Source organism: Ceratotherium simum, chromosome 14, assembly GCF_057802395.1.
Source record: "Ceratotherium simum simum isolate JZ-2026a chromosome 14, ASM5780239v1, whole genome shotgun sequence".
NCBI lineage: Eukaryota > Metazoa > Chordata > Mammalia > Perissodactyla > Rhinocerotidae > Ceratotherium > Ceratotherium simum.
In genome coordinates, this window is record NC_141913.1 from 61,768,411 (window position 1) to 61,783,405 (window position 14,995).

At 50.3% G+C, this 14,995-nt stretch overlaps 1 protein-coding gene across 3 annotated transcripts in view; it reads right to left on the reverse strand.

Annotated features, from left to right (window-relative positions):
- Positions 1-1,687: 1,687 nt before the first annotated feature.
- MBP (myelin basic protein) overlaps positions 1,688-14,995 on the reverse strand; it is a 147,837-nt gene continuing 134,529 nt past the window's right edge. For all 3 annotated transcript variants that reach the window (XM_087439352.1, XM_087439354.1, XM_087439353.1), the window contains 4 exons: positions 14,263-14,298; positions 13,831-13,863; positions 10,041-10,163; positions 1,688-3,321 (listed from right to left, as the gene is read on the reverse strand). In XM_087439352.1, the coding sequence (XP_087295478.1) occupies positions 3,277-3,321; positions 10,041-10,163; positions 13,831-13,863; positions 14,263-14,298 (237 nt within the window). In that variant the 3' untranslated portion in view covers positions 1,688-3,276. The remainder of the gene's footprint in view (positions 3,322-10,040; positions 10,164-13,830; positions 13,864-14,262; positions 14,299-14,995) is intronic.

A 14,995-nucleotide genomic window follows, 5' to 3' on the forward strand; every position in this document is an offset into this window, starting at 1 on the left:
CAGGAGTGGGTGCACACAGAGAAAAGACCATGTGAGGACACAGCGAGAAGGCGGCTGTCTGAAGCCAAGCAGAGGCCTCCCCAGAAACCAAGTGTGCCAGCACCTTCATCTTGGACTTCCACCCTCCAGAACTGTGAGGAAATACAATTTCTGTGCTTTAAGCTGCCCAGTCTGTGGTATTGTGTTAGGACAGCCCTGGCAGGCTAATATAGCACCAGAAATTACGAATGGCATAGCTCTCTCATTTTTAATTGCTACAAGAGAACTTTTCATTCACTGTTTTTCTCTGTCTCCAGTTCTTTCTCCTCACAAAATCCCGCTTCCAGTTTACAAAGCCATTCTTCCCTATAGCGCCTTATCTCCTGATCTAACATCCTCTCCACTAACCTCTGAACTGGCTGCTGACCTCAGCCCTCGATCCAGAGTTGCTTTCCTCTGTGCTGGCACCCCAATCTCCAAGCTGGCAGCCTTCTTTACCAACTCCACGTGCTCAGTCTGGATGGAATGGCACGTGGGCAGCCGTGCAGATTGACACGGTGTATTGGAAAGCACGCTCATTGTGGTTTTCTGTTCTGATGGGGAAACACCTTCCTTCAGTTACATAGACCCTCGTGACACCTCTAGGCTGCTAGCCATAGTCCTTAAGGTAAGCACGCTGCGATGGGGAGCATCCTTGCTCACGAGGCTGGGGTTCCAGCAGCCCCTTCTCTGGGAGCTCAGCCTGGTAAATCAATCGTCATTCGACTTCAGGGGGAAAGATGCAGAGCTCTCTAGATAAGCACTCAGTGAGAACACATGTCCCATGGTTCAGTTCCTGTTTTGTATTGTTTTATTTTAAAATATTTATCTGAATAGTGTATGATTAGGGTAAATGCTGTGTTACTCCAGGATCTATGCTTGGTTTACCATTTAATGCATTTTGTATATATGTAACATTAAAACAGACTTGCCAACTAAAAGAAGACAATTTTTAAAATGTGATTATCTTTGCATGATTTTCCAAATTCCTCAGTCCGAGGGGGTTTGAGGAGAGAAGTGAAGAGCAAGGGAGGGGTCGGCATCGGCTTGGGGTCTGTCAGCCCCCCTGGTGGAGCCTCGGGCTGCCTGTTGTTGAGATGGGTCAACAACACACTTGCGTCTGGGAGCCCGGGAGAAGTGGCTTATGCCGTTCTGCAACTGCCCCAGAGTGGGCTTCCCTTGCTACGTCTCACCAAGGCAGGCAGTTTCTCACACCTGCTATCGAGACAGAAGGGAACCAGTGGTTTTGTTAAAAGCAAAACAAATGATTTCAGTTTATCTTTTTGAAAGAGAATTCTTGTAACCAAAAACAACTATACACAAAATTTCCAGAGTCACTTGTTGTTGTCAATGTCTCTGCATGGCAGAAAGTAGTTTCTCAATGATCTTTAACGCTCAGTAACAGGGTGTTTACACTGGTAAGATAACAAAATGTAAATATATTTTAAAAGATTGTTTAAAGATTAATTCAAATTTCTCTTTCTTGTGAGAGTATACGTGCCCTGACAATGACCCCTGTTGCCCTTTCTCCTGTTAACGTGTAAATCATCTGAGGATCCTGCAGCTCCTCTGCGGGCGCTGACAGGTGGCCCTGTGCTGGGACGATACCGTCTGTGCTCACGTGAGCTCTGAGACATGATATTTGCTTTCTATGGGCTCACATTCTACAGACCAGAAGAAAAATAAAATAAGACACCCATGCAAATACCAGTAAAAGTTTATTATTTTATTTCAATATTCAAGAACAGTGTATACTTTCCACGAGACCCATCATCACAGCACTTGCTGTTTGGGGGTAGCCACGAATAGAGATCACTCAGTCAACAACCAGCTCGCAGGAGCAGAGTGCATGTGTCGAGGAACGTGGAGGGTTTGTTTCCGAAATTGTGTTTTTTTTTTTTTACCCTCTCATCATTGAGGCTAGATATTAATAGACATTATATGAAACCCACACTAAACATCCAGAATTAGGACGGGATTAAAGAGGTGCTTTGGGCCTTATGTTGACTATTCCTCGTCTTCGTTCTAAGGGAGGATGATACCAGTGTGGGGCTCTTTGGAAGGCCTGGGAGAGATCGGCTAAAATCAAAAGGCGGGAATCAGTAGGTTAGGAGGGGAGCACGGGAATGTCAGCTCATGTTAGGAGAGAGTGTGATTCTGAGGAGCTCTCTCCGTCCTCCTCGGGTGGTTGGCCAGGACCAGCCATATGCTAGGGTGGCCATTAGGGACAGGTACATTCCTAAGCCTAGTCACTAAGCATGTTCGCCTCTGGGAGGCAAGCAAGGGACGGTTATCTTTCCACTGAGGGTTAGTATTTGCTGATGTGCACTGCCGTGATGAGCCTACCACTGGTCACTTTCCCTTTCCACAGTGACCAGTGGGACACTACTGGGCTGCCCAGAAAACTCTCTAATCCTGCTCTGAGATGTGCGTCTCCCTGAACTCTCACTGGGGCTCTGCTTAGGAAACAGGTTGTTTGTAGAGGCCGCTCTGGTTCCACAGTGTCATCACCTAATTTCCAAGAAGATCCTGTTTCCCATTGGAGGCCGTCGCTCAGCCTGCCTTGCCCCCTTGTCCCCTCTCTGCCACGCACAAATTCAGCTAATCTGGGTGTGGTAGGCACCTGCCTGGAGGCGCCCCTCTCTGCACCCACCACATGGACTCCTCACAGCTGCCCGCCCGCCTTTCACGTACCAAACGCTCCCACGGGTGTGAAGCCACTCCTGACTGCCCAATCCTGTTAGGAAAATAAAGCGAACTTGAGGAGGTGAGAGAAGGGCGGGAAAAGAAACCAAAGGAAGCACGGATCAACACAGCCCTCACCACCCTGCACATGTCCCGTCTCCACGGCAGTGTGTCTCCACGGCAGTGCCCAAAAAGCCAGGGGATGCCAGGTCAGCAGCGCAAAGCAAGTCCAAAGATGGAGGGGTGAATGAACTTGGAGGGCTGGCCGTGCCCCTGGACGCACAAGCTCCTCGGTGTCCGGGCACGATGCAGTGGAATGAGACTCTGAGGACACTTGGTCTTCAAACATAAAGGAACGGTTTACCCATTTTCTATTTGCGTTGTCTCCATTTAGCCCTTGGCCAGAAATTGCCAGTAGGATGCAGTGTGCCTGACCCTACTGTGTGCACAACTCAAGAGGCATTAGGCGAGAGGTCATTTGCTACAACTAGGTAATCTATGCGAACGGTATTAAATTCTTAAAGGTTATATTAAGAAGCGGAGGATGGGATTCTGTAACAAGAAGGCAGGGCTTCAGCGTCTAGCCATGGGCGATCCAGAACGACTATCTCTTCCTCCCTGAGAAAAGGAAACAGAGAATTAGGTGAGCCTCATGGGCCATTCGCGCGAGCAGCTGTTGGCATCCCTCCCCCGCCAGGATCCCGTTTTTGCGGTGATCTGGTCACAAACGATTTGGGGCTCTCTTTCATTTGGGTGTGTTGCTAGAAATGCTGCCACAGAAAGCTGATCTTTTTGTTCCATTTCTCACAACATGCTTTAGCAAGTGCTGATTGGATTTTCAAGCACCATAATAAATTCAATTCCCAGGATACAGAGAGCTGGTGGCTAATATAACACTGCATTTCTGGGGGTGAAAAGCTCAGTTGCTGTATTATCATGCTTTGAATGAGCACTTCATTTCTTTGGCTAGAGATTCCAGGGTAACCGAGGGACATTGTCTGTCAGGGACGGGTACAACCTCATCTTTGGCGAGATCTCAGTGTTGACAAGCATGCTAATAGGTGTGTCCACCAGGAAGAAGCAACTGCACGACTCGATGGGGGGGTGGTCCTCTCTCCTTGTTCACCTCTCTGCTGTCTCATCAGGACAAATCAACCTCACGGTGGGGGAGGCGGGTGTCAGCAAACTGACTTCAAGGGGTTAGAACCAGGAACTGACATGTTTTCTGGACAAATACAATTTGAAATTTAAAAAAAAAGAGCTAGCGATCATTGAGCTGGACACAGTTGTGCAGTGGCCAGCAGTGCGAAGGTGGCCTGGGTGTGGGCACTGCTCTCTGAGAAGACAGTTTATCACTCCAGATGTCATTTAGACCGACACGGGAGAAATGCACTTTTTTTACATTCAAATTCTCTTTCTCCTTGAGTTTGCCTTTTTTATCTTAGGTCATGAATGAAAAATTGATCTCTCAAGGATTTCCTTTGGACTGTGAGCCCCCAGAAAGCAGGATGTATATGGAACCTGCTATTTGCCAGACAACAGATGCGCGCGGACCTAACTCTGGCCGAGGCTCGCTCTGCGTTTTCATTACACAGTAGCGTAACTAACCGAAGCACTCAAACCAAAAATGCCTTACAAGTAAGGCATCCAGAGTGAGCTGACAGATCTCATTTCTTAGAGTTTTACTTTTTCCAAAAAGACCTCTATGTTGTTGAACAACTCATTGAAGGAATTTTATTTTCCCAAGTGAAAACGTTTACGGAATTCTGGCCCTGAAATTACCTTAGGAATCATGACTGAAGCTTCCCTCCTGGGAAAGTGGCTTTCTCATATGACTGCAGGCAGCAGGGGCCGGAGCTCTGCCTCCGGGCCACCCCGATGCTGGGGAAGCCTAGTCTTTTCGTGTTGGAGCCTGGCTTAACTGATATAATGGGCCCTCAGAGCTGCCTCTGGAGTAGCCCAGAGTGAGGCAGCATTAGCCTCACCTTTTTCTGAATTTCCGAGAGATTAACCTTTAGGGCTGCCTTTAAAGTGTGATGTATTCCTGAAAAGTAGCAGAACCACTGCTCCATGAGACAAAGTACATTGTGCTGAAATGGATTAAGTTCCTGACATCCCTTGCGAGACAACTTAGGTGAGATACCATTTTAACTTCCCGATGGCTCCTTTTGAAATAAAAAATGGCAGAATGTTGGTTTTATTTTCTATTATTGTGCCTACAATTTACTGAGTAGCTATCGTGAGCAAAATCTGTTACATCTGTTTTCTCTTATGAAAGAGAAAGCCAACCCCGGAGGTAGGTATTACCGTCCACATTTTAAGTTGAGGAGCCTGAGCTCAGAGAGGTTGAGTAATTTTCCCAGAGTCAGTCAGCTGGTAAAAGGGAGGCAGAATTAGCACCTCTGATGCCTCTGTTTCACGGTTTTTACCACTTTTGAATCATCTGATAGAAAGCGTGGTCTGCCCTGGGCAGGTGAATCGATGAGCCTGGACTCACGAGAAGTCTGGACTGAACTTCTGTCTCAGGGCTGGGAAAGAACAGAATCTATAGCAAAGTCCTACGTTCTCTCTCCACTTTTACACCTCACAACCCTGCAGACACTACTACAAGTAGGAACGTGTGCCAGTTGACGTATTTGAAAATAAGAAACTCCTATTATATTTTGATGTAGCTCCCAAATGATTGGGAGAAATGCAGTTTTCTCTACTCGGTTTCTAACCAACAACACCAGAGTGCCAAATCTGAGCCCTTTCCTCGATTTTCAACAAGTGTACAAAGAGCAGGAAGAAAACACAGCTAAAATGACACGACCTTAAAAGCTATGAAATCCCCACCATCTCCACCCTCCTGCCTTCAAGCGCTTCTAATCTCTGGGGGACTTTCTGTAACCTATTGCAACTGCTCCATGTCAACTCATTTAGCCATATGACCACAGTAGGCCAGCTGGTGAACTTTTTATGTAATAAAATCTAATTCAAACCATGTTAAGGGAAATTTGTTTCAATTTGATAAATTGAAGCATCTCTTGAAATACATAGAAATTTTAAAATTTCTAAACTACTGCTTACCAAAAGAACTTCTGGAAAATGTTGGCCCTATTTAACACACAACTGGGTTTCACACACCTGTGGCCTTTGCACACAGTAGGTGTGCTTGATAGCAGTGGGGCTTCTCTAGTCATCCAGGCAGCCCTGACACGCTCCGGCCTCCTGGAATCTTACAGCAACTGGGTACAACTCTGCACACACTACCGAGGACTAGAACCACATTTCCTACCCGGAGCCCCCACATCAGCCGGCCCCTCCCATCACTCAGCAGTCGTCATTCATTCAGAGTGATGAGCGGTCAGAAAACTGGACAGCATAGTAATCAGTTACCCAGAACAGGATACATCTGTATTTCTCAGACAAGAGGAAATCACTACAACAGCAGATGTGGGCATTCCCTCCTGGGACAGGCTGGAGCAGGAAGACTTGGGGGGAACCCAGAAACAGTCTGGGCATCGCAAGCGATTCAGACGCAGATGACCTCCTGGCCAGGGTTTGGGGCCACTAGTGGAAACACTGCTATTCTGAATGCAGGTCTGGGTTAAGACCCAGGACTCCTCATCCTCACCGTCTTGTTGCCACATTTCAGAATGGAGGCAAATATGTCATGATGGTCTCTGTTACTTGAATGTCTGGGGTAGAATTTATTTCCTTACTCAAATTTGCCTAGAATTTATATTGATCCTGCCTATGTTTTACCTGATATGAAATGAGTTAGCGACTCGGTGACTTACCATTCACTTCACATATTTAAGGCTTTTCCTCATAGGACTGACTTTCCTCAAAAGCAGAGTCTCACTTCAAATCACCCATGTGTGGCCCCAGCACCTACCAGAATCTAGACTCGTGGGTGGGGATTCCACACACACACGTGCTTGCTGAGTCTGCCTGAGCCGTGTTTCCTGACCCCCAGACACACACACACGTGACTCAGCATTGAATTAAAGATTAGGTAACCAAATCAATGAGGATTTGGGTTACAGACCAAATTATTCCCCCATAAATTGTAAAATTTTGATGTTTCAATAAGCCAGGTATAAAGCAGACTCAGGTCAGAGCTCTCTCATCAGTGATGGCTGGTTGAGAGCCCTGTGCTTTGCTGGCAGAGACTGAGCCTTGTCACGGGGGACCTGGGGCTCGCAGGAGGCACGAGTCCTGCCTTCCACCTGTCAGATCCCATGGGTGATATAACCAACCCACGTACAACAGAACCTTTTAATGTTAAATTAAGTTGTCTACTGTGATCCCAATGGACATTCTGAGAATGGGTTGAATGAAGGAGACGCTCATGTCCTCATCAACAACCAAGAACCCCTAGAAGATGGAGTCCACGGACCCTCATGCCTCCCTCACATGTGACCGCTGGCCTGAAGACGCTATTACATGGCATAAGAACCCAGGGTGCATTTGTCTACAACGCCTGTACACCAGCCAACGAACCAGATGGAGCAGGACGCTCTGATGGTGTCTGGGAACTAAGCACAGACTAACGTCTCCTCTTATTTGCACCATCACGTCTTTCCCTTATCTGCAGCGAATATTCTACAGGAATACTAGTTTTTCACCCAAGAAAGATGAAAACAAAATCTTTCATGATTTGTTTCTCTCTCCACAGGGTGCTGGGGCATCGGGGCTTCATGCCTTTTATGATGACCTCTGTCCTAACAGACGAACCTGTCTTTTATTCACTGGCATCCGTCTTCCTTACCACGTTCCTTTAGGTGGGAAAGGAGCTGACTGGAGCACCGTGAATAGTTACAACTGTGGCTGTTGGTTGATCCCAGCTCTTGTGGCATCGGGCAGGGAGGTGGATGACCTTGCTTGGGTTAAGAGTGAGGAGAATGGCGGGTGGGTTGGTATTCTAATGAGAAAGTAGGTGGGGACATCCATTTAGACAACGTTTGTTCCATCACAGTCTGCCACCACCAACATCGGTTTTGTATTCAGGGATGAAACGCACTCTCCTCGAGCCTTAAATCAGCGTGGGACACCGCCTCCAACGCAACGGGGAAGGCACAGTGTGTCTCCTCCCGGAGGGATCACCCCAGCTCTGGCTTTCAGCCCTGAAACGTTGACGCATTGCTGGACCCTCAGCTCTGTTGCCAAATCCCTGGATGGGCGGCTAGAGAAATCCAGGCCTCTTCCTTATTACCCAGTCCAGGGGAATTCCCAGCCCAGTCCCCATTTTTGCTAGTCTCTGCCAGAGACACACGACAAGTCTGTCAACATTAAAACCTGAGTCACATTGTGTCACTCTCCCTGGAACCTGACGACGCCCCCATTCAGAATCAATGTCAGAGCCCTCAAGAGGGTCACAGGGCCCTCTGTGGGTGTGTGGGGGGCTCACCCTTCCCACCCTGTCTCCTCCTGGCCCCTGCTCATCACTCCGTGCCATTGGCCGTCCCCACCCCCCTCCTCCTGGAACCTGCCCAGGCCATTCCACTCTGTTCCTTCAGCCTGGAACACTGTCCCCGGGGGTGTGGCCAGCTTCTCACCTCCTTCCCGTCTTTGCCAAGCGCCACCTGCTCCGCCAGGCCTCCACTGGCCACCCTCCCAGGAGCCGTACCACCTCCTGGCACACAGAGGCTCCTGTCACTCTCGGCCCGTCTGCCTCTTCTGCTAGAGCATGTATTCTCTTCACTTCCTGTCACTCCCCACTAGAGTATAAGCTCCTTTAGGAGGCTGTGGGTCTCTGTGTTGGGGGCATCCCCAGCACCTGAAGCAGCACACAGCAGCTGGTGAGCTCCGGCCAGTGGCCAAGCAGAACTGCAGCATCGCAGGCGGTGGGCGCCCGGCCAGCCTGGACTCGGCCCCGTGCTGGGGGACCACGCGAGGCCAGCTTGCCCCTCACCCACGGGGAGTAAGCCTGTCACTGTGTCCTCCTGAGGAAGCTGCCAATGCAGACGGCCGCCACCAGCAAGCTGCTCCCTTCCCAAGGCTCTCAGGCAGTTGGAGCCTGTTTACAACGATGTGCCTCAGGCCCCGGAGCTGCCAGCGAGCCCAGGACACTACTGTGACCTCCGCAGGTCAGGTCATGCAGGGTCTGGGGGTGAACAGAGGCCACACGGGCTTCTGAGAGTTGAGTGAGAGTTAGGTTATGGCCTGGAAGGGACGGAAGTGGGTGCTCTGCTGGCATGTGGGGGAGACTTGCACCACTGAGACCCCTCGGTGTCCAGGGAGGGAGGTGGGAGCCCGGAGCACAGCGCCTGCCCTGCTGCTGCCCCACCCCATCTCCTTGGTCTGTTCTGGTGCCCGGGCCCTGCCCGACATGGGGTCCAGGTCTCCTCGCTGCCAGAGGAAGGCAGGGTCACCGGCCAAGCACACAGGCGTCCTGGCTCCAGGCACCCTCTGTCTCTGGGGTCAGATCTCCTTACAGGTAAACTTGGGGCTGGCTCAGAGTAAACCCTGGAGGGTGGGTGCCCACCCACCTCTCCCATGTTTCTCCCCCTTCTCCCCGTGAGAGACCCGCACCCTCGTGGCTCCCTGGTGGGCTGGTCACTGCCTGTCCTCTCTGAGATCAAGAGTGATGGCAAGCAGCCCCAGGGAGGCCCGGGCATGAGCAAGGGCGCACTGCCGGCTCCCTGCTCGCCCAGACTCTCTGTCCTCACCCCTCCTTCAGCTCGCGCTGGGGATCCGGCGCTGCTGCCTCCACTGGTGGGAGGGGACGTTCTGAGATGTCGGGGTTTCTGAGTGAGGCGGTGACTCTTATCAGCAGTAACACGCCTGCCCGTTCTGTGAGTGCCCTGCGGGCACCGTGCTGACCACACCGTGGTCACCTCCTTCACCTTCACAGCGTGTTTGTCCATACGTCACCTCTGCTCACAGAGGCGGAAATCCAGGCTCAGAGGGCTCCCGGGGCCAGGTCGCACGGCCAACACATAGTGGACCTGGTCCCTGTGACCCCAGCGTCACAACTGACAGGACTGACCGCCTGTGGTTTCCTGGGGTCTCTCGCCTGGTACAACTATGGCCCTCTTGTCACCTCGGTTCCCGCTTGTTTCCTCGGGGGGCATGATGCTGCAGCCTCAGCCCTGGGAAGCCACCTGACCTCCCAGAAGAAGCCAGCGCCCCACAGCCGCTCCCGCCCCCCCAGGACACAGCTGTGGCCTGGTGTCCCCGCACTTGTCCTCAAGCCCCCGAGGAGCCTGGCCCCAGCACAGTGCCCACGGGAAATGCTTGCTGAACTCACACACGTGTGAAATGAACTCCTGAGAAAAGCAGTGTGAGAGGCTGGAAGGCCCCTGGCCACCTCCTCGCACATCCCCTGACGGCACGGCGGTTTACTTTACCAGTTTGAAGATTCTGGAAAGTGTGCCCTGGGCGTCGTGGACCCCCTTGAGTCCCTTGTGAGTCGATTTGTAGTCAGAAGCTCTGCCTCCGTAGCCAAATCCCGGCTTCTGCCCCTCGGCTCCCTGCAAGAGACCACAGAGCCCTCAGCCCCTCCCTGCGGCCGCCCGGAGCGCCCCAGGCTCCCGGGAAGGGCCCACCACCCCAAGTGGCCGCGGGGAGACCGGGGCCCAGCGCGCCTGCCCCCAGCCATCCGTGTGCCGCGGCCTCGGCCGAGCCTCCCCTACGAGCCCGGTGCCCAAGTGCTCTGAGGTTAAAGATCAAAACCTCCTCTACAGAGCTGCGTCCCGTCTTCAGGCTGGGTGGTTTTCAAGAGAAGATTAGCAGACATCAAGAAAGACAAGGAAGAGGACCTTTGCCACACGTGTCTGGAGGAGGGGGCACCAGAGGTGGCCATTTCCCCAAGAGGGAGGAGCCTAGAGGAGGACGAAGCCCATGTCCCGGGGATTCTTTCTCATCTGCTCTGCTCTCCAGACTTCCGGGAGGGTCAGGAGCCTTTGGACTTAGTGAAACTTCGAGGCTCACAGCTTCCCAAAGCATAAAGATGACATTCTACATTTCCAGCCTAGCGGAGCCTCTCCCGAGGGTGAGCAGGAACCAGCTCCTCTGGCCATGGTGTGGGTGCCCTGAGCGTGAATGTGCAGAACTGGGGGACCAGGGTTTTTCCCAGGGGCCCTGGCTCCTGAGCTGGTCACCACAGAGGGAAGGAGGTAGGTCGGGCTGGCAAGCCATGTCCTTGCCACTGTGCACTAGGGCACAGCCCCTGGCAGCCCGGATGGGTCTCAGCTCCCACACTCCCTAGCTGTGTGACCTTGGGTAAGTGTCGGAACCTCTCTGAGCTTCAGTTTCCTCTTCTGTAAAATGGGAATAATAACGGTCCCTTCCTCATGGGGTTGTTGTGAAGACATCACGAGTGAATGGAGGCACCGCTCTGAGAATGGAGGCTGGAAGCCCTGATCTTGCAAGCTGGCTGTCATTACAGGAGGTGGCCGTCTGGGCAGGCAGAACAGGCGGCCCCTATTCCAGCCTCCAACTGCCCCAGCAGCCCTCTCTCACTTCAGGGAAGATGAAGACAGCTTCCTTGGTGGGAGGTAGTAATGGCAAATGAGTTTTGAAATACAAGAATATTTGTGTCCCTTGGACCAGTTTATTTTCTAATATGCTTTTGTTTCAAATGGGAACTTTCGCTGTAAAGATGAGAAAGGAATGGGAGAAACACTGGGTGTTTAGACACGATGAGTGTTAACATTCAGGTAAAGGGTCTTCCAGCCTTAGGGGCAACCTCAGTTGGAGGGCAAACCAGGCTGCTCAGCATCTCGGCCTGGGATCTGTTTGCCCCACAGGTCTCCATTCAAAGGACAGGGTCTGAGATGTTGCTTTATATTTTGCCACCAAGCGATGGGAGGCCATCTCCTGATCGAGCCCCCAGACCCCTTTCCATCAGCCTACAGTCCTTTTAAATTTCATGACAGTGTTTTAGGATGGAGGGAACTTGGGAAACCATCGAATCCACCCTTTATTTTAGGGATGTTGAAGATGGGATCTAGAAGGTTCAAGGTTCTCGTTTTGGGCAGGACTGAAGCTGGACCGGGGCCATCTGTCCAGGCACCCCCACCACACAGGCTACTTCTATGGTTCCCTTCTCCCTCAGCCTGGGCTTGGGGACAGACATTGGTCACTCTGCACCAAGGAGGCTACTTTCACATGAAGATTGGTTTCAAGGATTATCAAGTGGCCCAAGGGCTGGGGTGTGTGGCAGAGAAGGTCTGAGACAGCATTTGAGAGGAACGCCAGTCCTGCCCCTGAATCCTGGGGGTTTCCACGGACATGCTCTCTCCACGGGCACACAGAGGGACGGTGACAGTTAAAGAGTGCTGCGCCAAAGGACAGACGCACATGAATGTGAAAAACCACACCTCCCCATGCGGATCTGCACCATCCTGTCTCACTTTCTTGTTTCTCCCCCAAAGTAAAGAGCTTCTGAGAACTAAACTCAAGGATTGGTTTTCAGATTAATAATCTGCTTGATTTTTCCTCTTTTCAAAATCTTGGTCACTTATATCTTTGGACCACCTAGAATTTATCAGAAAACATACAACAATAGTTTAGAAAGAGAAGGTTAGGACTTTCAGTAACTCCAAACAGGAAGACAGTCCTGGAGCTCTAGAAAACAGACAAACACACAAACGGAATCAGGAAGGGCTTTGCTTCGGAAAAAAGAGAAATTTAACAAACGTTAGTAGGACCAGAAACGGAGAAGTGGAGAGGAGGGCAAAGGTCTTTCCTGTGAGCTGCCGGGTGGAAGAGGCCTCTGTGGGACTGGAAGAAAGAAGGTCTCTTTAGCCCCCCGTCACTCTACATGTGGGGACGACTTTGCATGATGGCTTAGCCCACGCTAGAAAGCTGAGAGGCAGGCCAAGCGGTTACTAAAATAAGATTTCTGGATCAGACATGGATTTCATTCTTCAATATCATCTTCGTCTCCTGCTGGCACAGAAAGTCAAAAGTTAATTGGCTGTGGGTCATGGCCCACGGAGATTTCCTATATTATGGTCACCTCTTTGCAGATTCATTAGGTCGGAAAAAGGCTCAACTGTGTTTACATAAAATGTTCCGGCAAATACATCAGTTCATAAGTCAGTGTAACAAGTGTTGGAGCAATTCAGGAGCTTGATGGGATTTTAACTCTATCTTTTACCTGAGGGCCTCTTCCCCGCCCCGCCCGTCCTCCTTTTCCTCCTTCCTTCCTGCTTTCTCTCCCTCCCTTTCTGTTTTTGCTTCCTGTTCTTTTTTCTTTCTTTTCTCTTTCTTCCTTTCTTTTAAAATTCATTATTTCATGTATATGATGTTTATTAATTGAGCATTGTACTAGAGAATAAAGATATTGTGTTCCCAAGACAGACTCAATTCCCGGCCTATAGATTAGGGTTATCCTTCCATTTTATTCTGAAAATTATAATTTTTTTAAAGTAAGAACCGTATCTAGTATTTATTAGTAACTATGGTCTATAAGTTTGGTTAGAATATACTGGTAGGCATTTTAAGTTGGTTCAGACACCAAATTTCTCTAATACCTAGAAAGTGAACAAATTGCTCACTTGAAATCATCGTTGAAACTGTGTTCTCAGTATTAAAAAGCCTAAAATTCCTAAGAAGGCTTTCCTGGATGGCTTGATATCTTAGCTTTGGTTATGACTGAAACACGATCAAAACCAAAATCTTTTGGGTTAATTAGGTGATTGTGACCTGAATAACTGAATTTAGCATCTTTTTCTCTCTTTAGCAGCGTCATTTTTCCTCAACAAAATTTCAGCGTCTGTGGGAAGAGCTGGTTAAGAGATGGGTCAGTGGGCCGCAGATCCACGTTCAGGCTGCTGGGACTTGCTTTTCTCATCCGTTGTGTTGGAAGGAAACCAGGAATTTTCTCAAACACAGAAGGAGCCCACTGGAATTCCAGGAACCCTTCGGGAGGAGTGGCATTTGGTCTGGCGGTGCCTGCCCCGGGCATGGAAGCCAGGCAGAGAGCTAGGCTGTGTGTGGGGGGGTGTGTGTTGGGGGGTCATTTTCCCTCCGGAGGAGAAAGCAACCCCCGGACAGCTGCGGGCAAGCTGGGCTTGAGAGGAGAGAGAGGTGGGACCGGTAAGCAACTGAAACAGAGCAGAACATAAACGGCGAGTGGCGGTGAGGACCACACAGGAGAGGGAGCTGAAGGCACATGCGTTTGTCACCTACCCAGCTAAATCTGCTGAGGGACAGTCCTCGCCCCTGTGTGAGGAAGACAAAGAAATGACATTGTGATCAGTGCAGGAAAAAAGTTCTTTTAATAAACAAGAAATACAAAACAATATGGTGCTGAGATGGCAAATAGGTTTCATCACACAGGTGCCATATCCAGGGGGTTGGCAGTGGCTGCCTGGAGCTTCCCGGGGAGAATTTAGATCAGTAATTAGAGGGAGGGAGCTGGGAGCCATGGGCACCGTCTGCACGGCAGGAGGAGGAGGGAACACCGTGCATTTCCCAGCCTGTTCTACTCGGGATCCATGTGGCAAACATTCTGGGACAAAGTCAGGTAGCTACGAGTCCAACCCTCTTTTTGGTACATTTAGGGATTTCAGGAAAGTTCTGAATGAAGTGATGATTGATCAAAACATTCAGAAGTCTTACCTTTCCTTGCGATGGAGGAGGTGTGCGAGGTGTCACCTGCAAAGACACACAGAGACTGTGACGGGGGGGCCTCCTGCCTTCAGAGCAGCCTGACCCTCTTCCTGAGTCTGGTGTTGTCAGCTTCTAGGTCCTGACCAGCTCCTGTTTGCTGAGAGGGTCTAGGATCTATCAGGATTAGATATTAAGATCTACTATCTGTTAGGTCTAGTATCTCCCCAGTTTCCCCATTTCTGTCCTAGTTGAGTGAAAAATACAGCATTTGAGAATTGGAAAATACCCAATGCTACGCAGACCTTCAGGAACATTCAGACAGTGTTTAAGAGAATGGGAAACGCACCAAAAGGCTCTACAACTAGAGAGTTGATTCTTCCTGGCGTGTGTCCCTGTGACACAGCCATTGCACACTGATGGAGACCATGAACTTCTCTTCACCACCATCCTCTTTCAGGGTTGGAAGTAAAGCGTCCCCTGATGTTCAGAGCTTCAGAAGGAACGCCCTCAAGCCTGAGGCTCCTAAAACTCATCCACCTGTAAACTACCATCTTGAAATGTCTGCAGCACAGAAAGTTTATAATTAGAAGGCTGTGGTTTTGCTTTTGCTTTTAAGACTATTTTTTAGAGCAGTTTTAGGTTTCTAGAAAAAATGCACAGAAATTACAGAGAGTTCCCCTATACTCTCTCTGGTCTTGCACACGGTTCTCCTCTTGTTACCACCTGGCATCAGTGTGGTCCA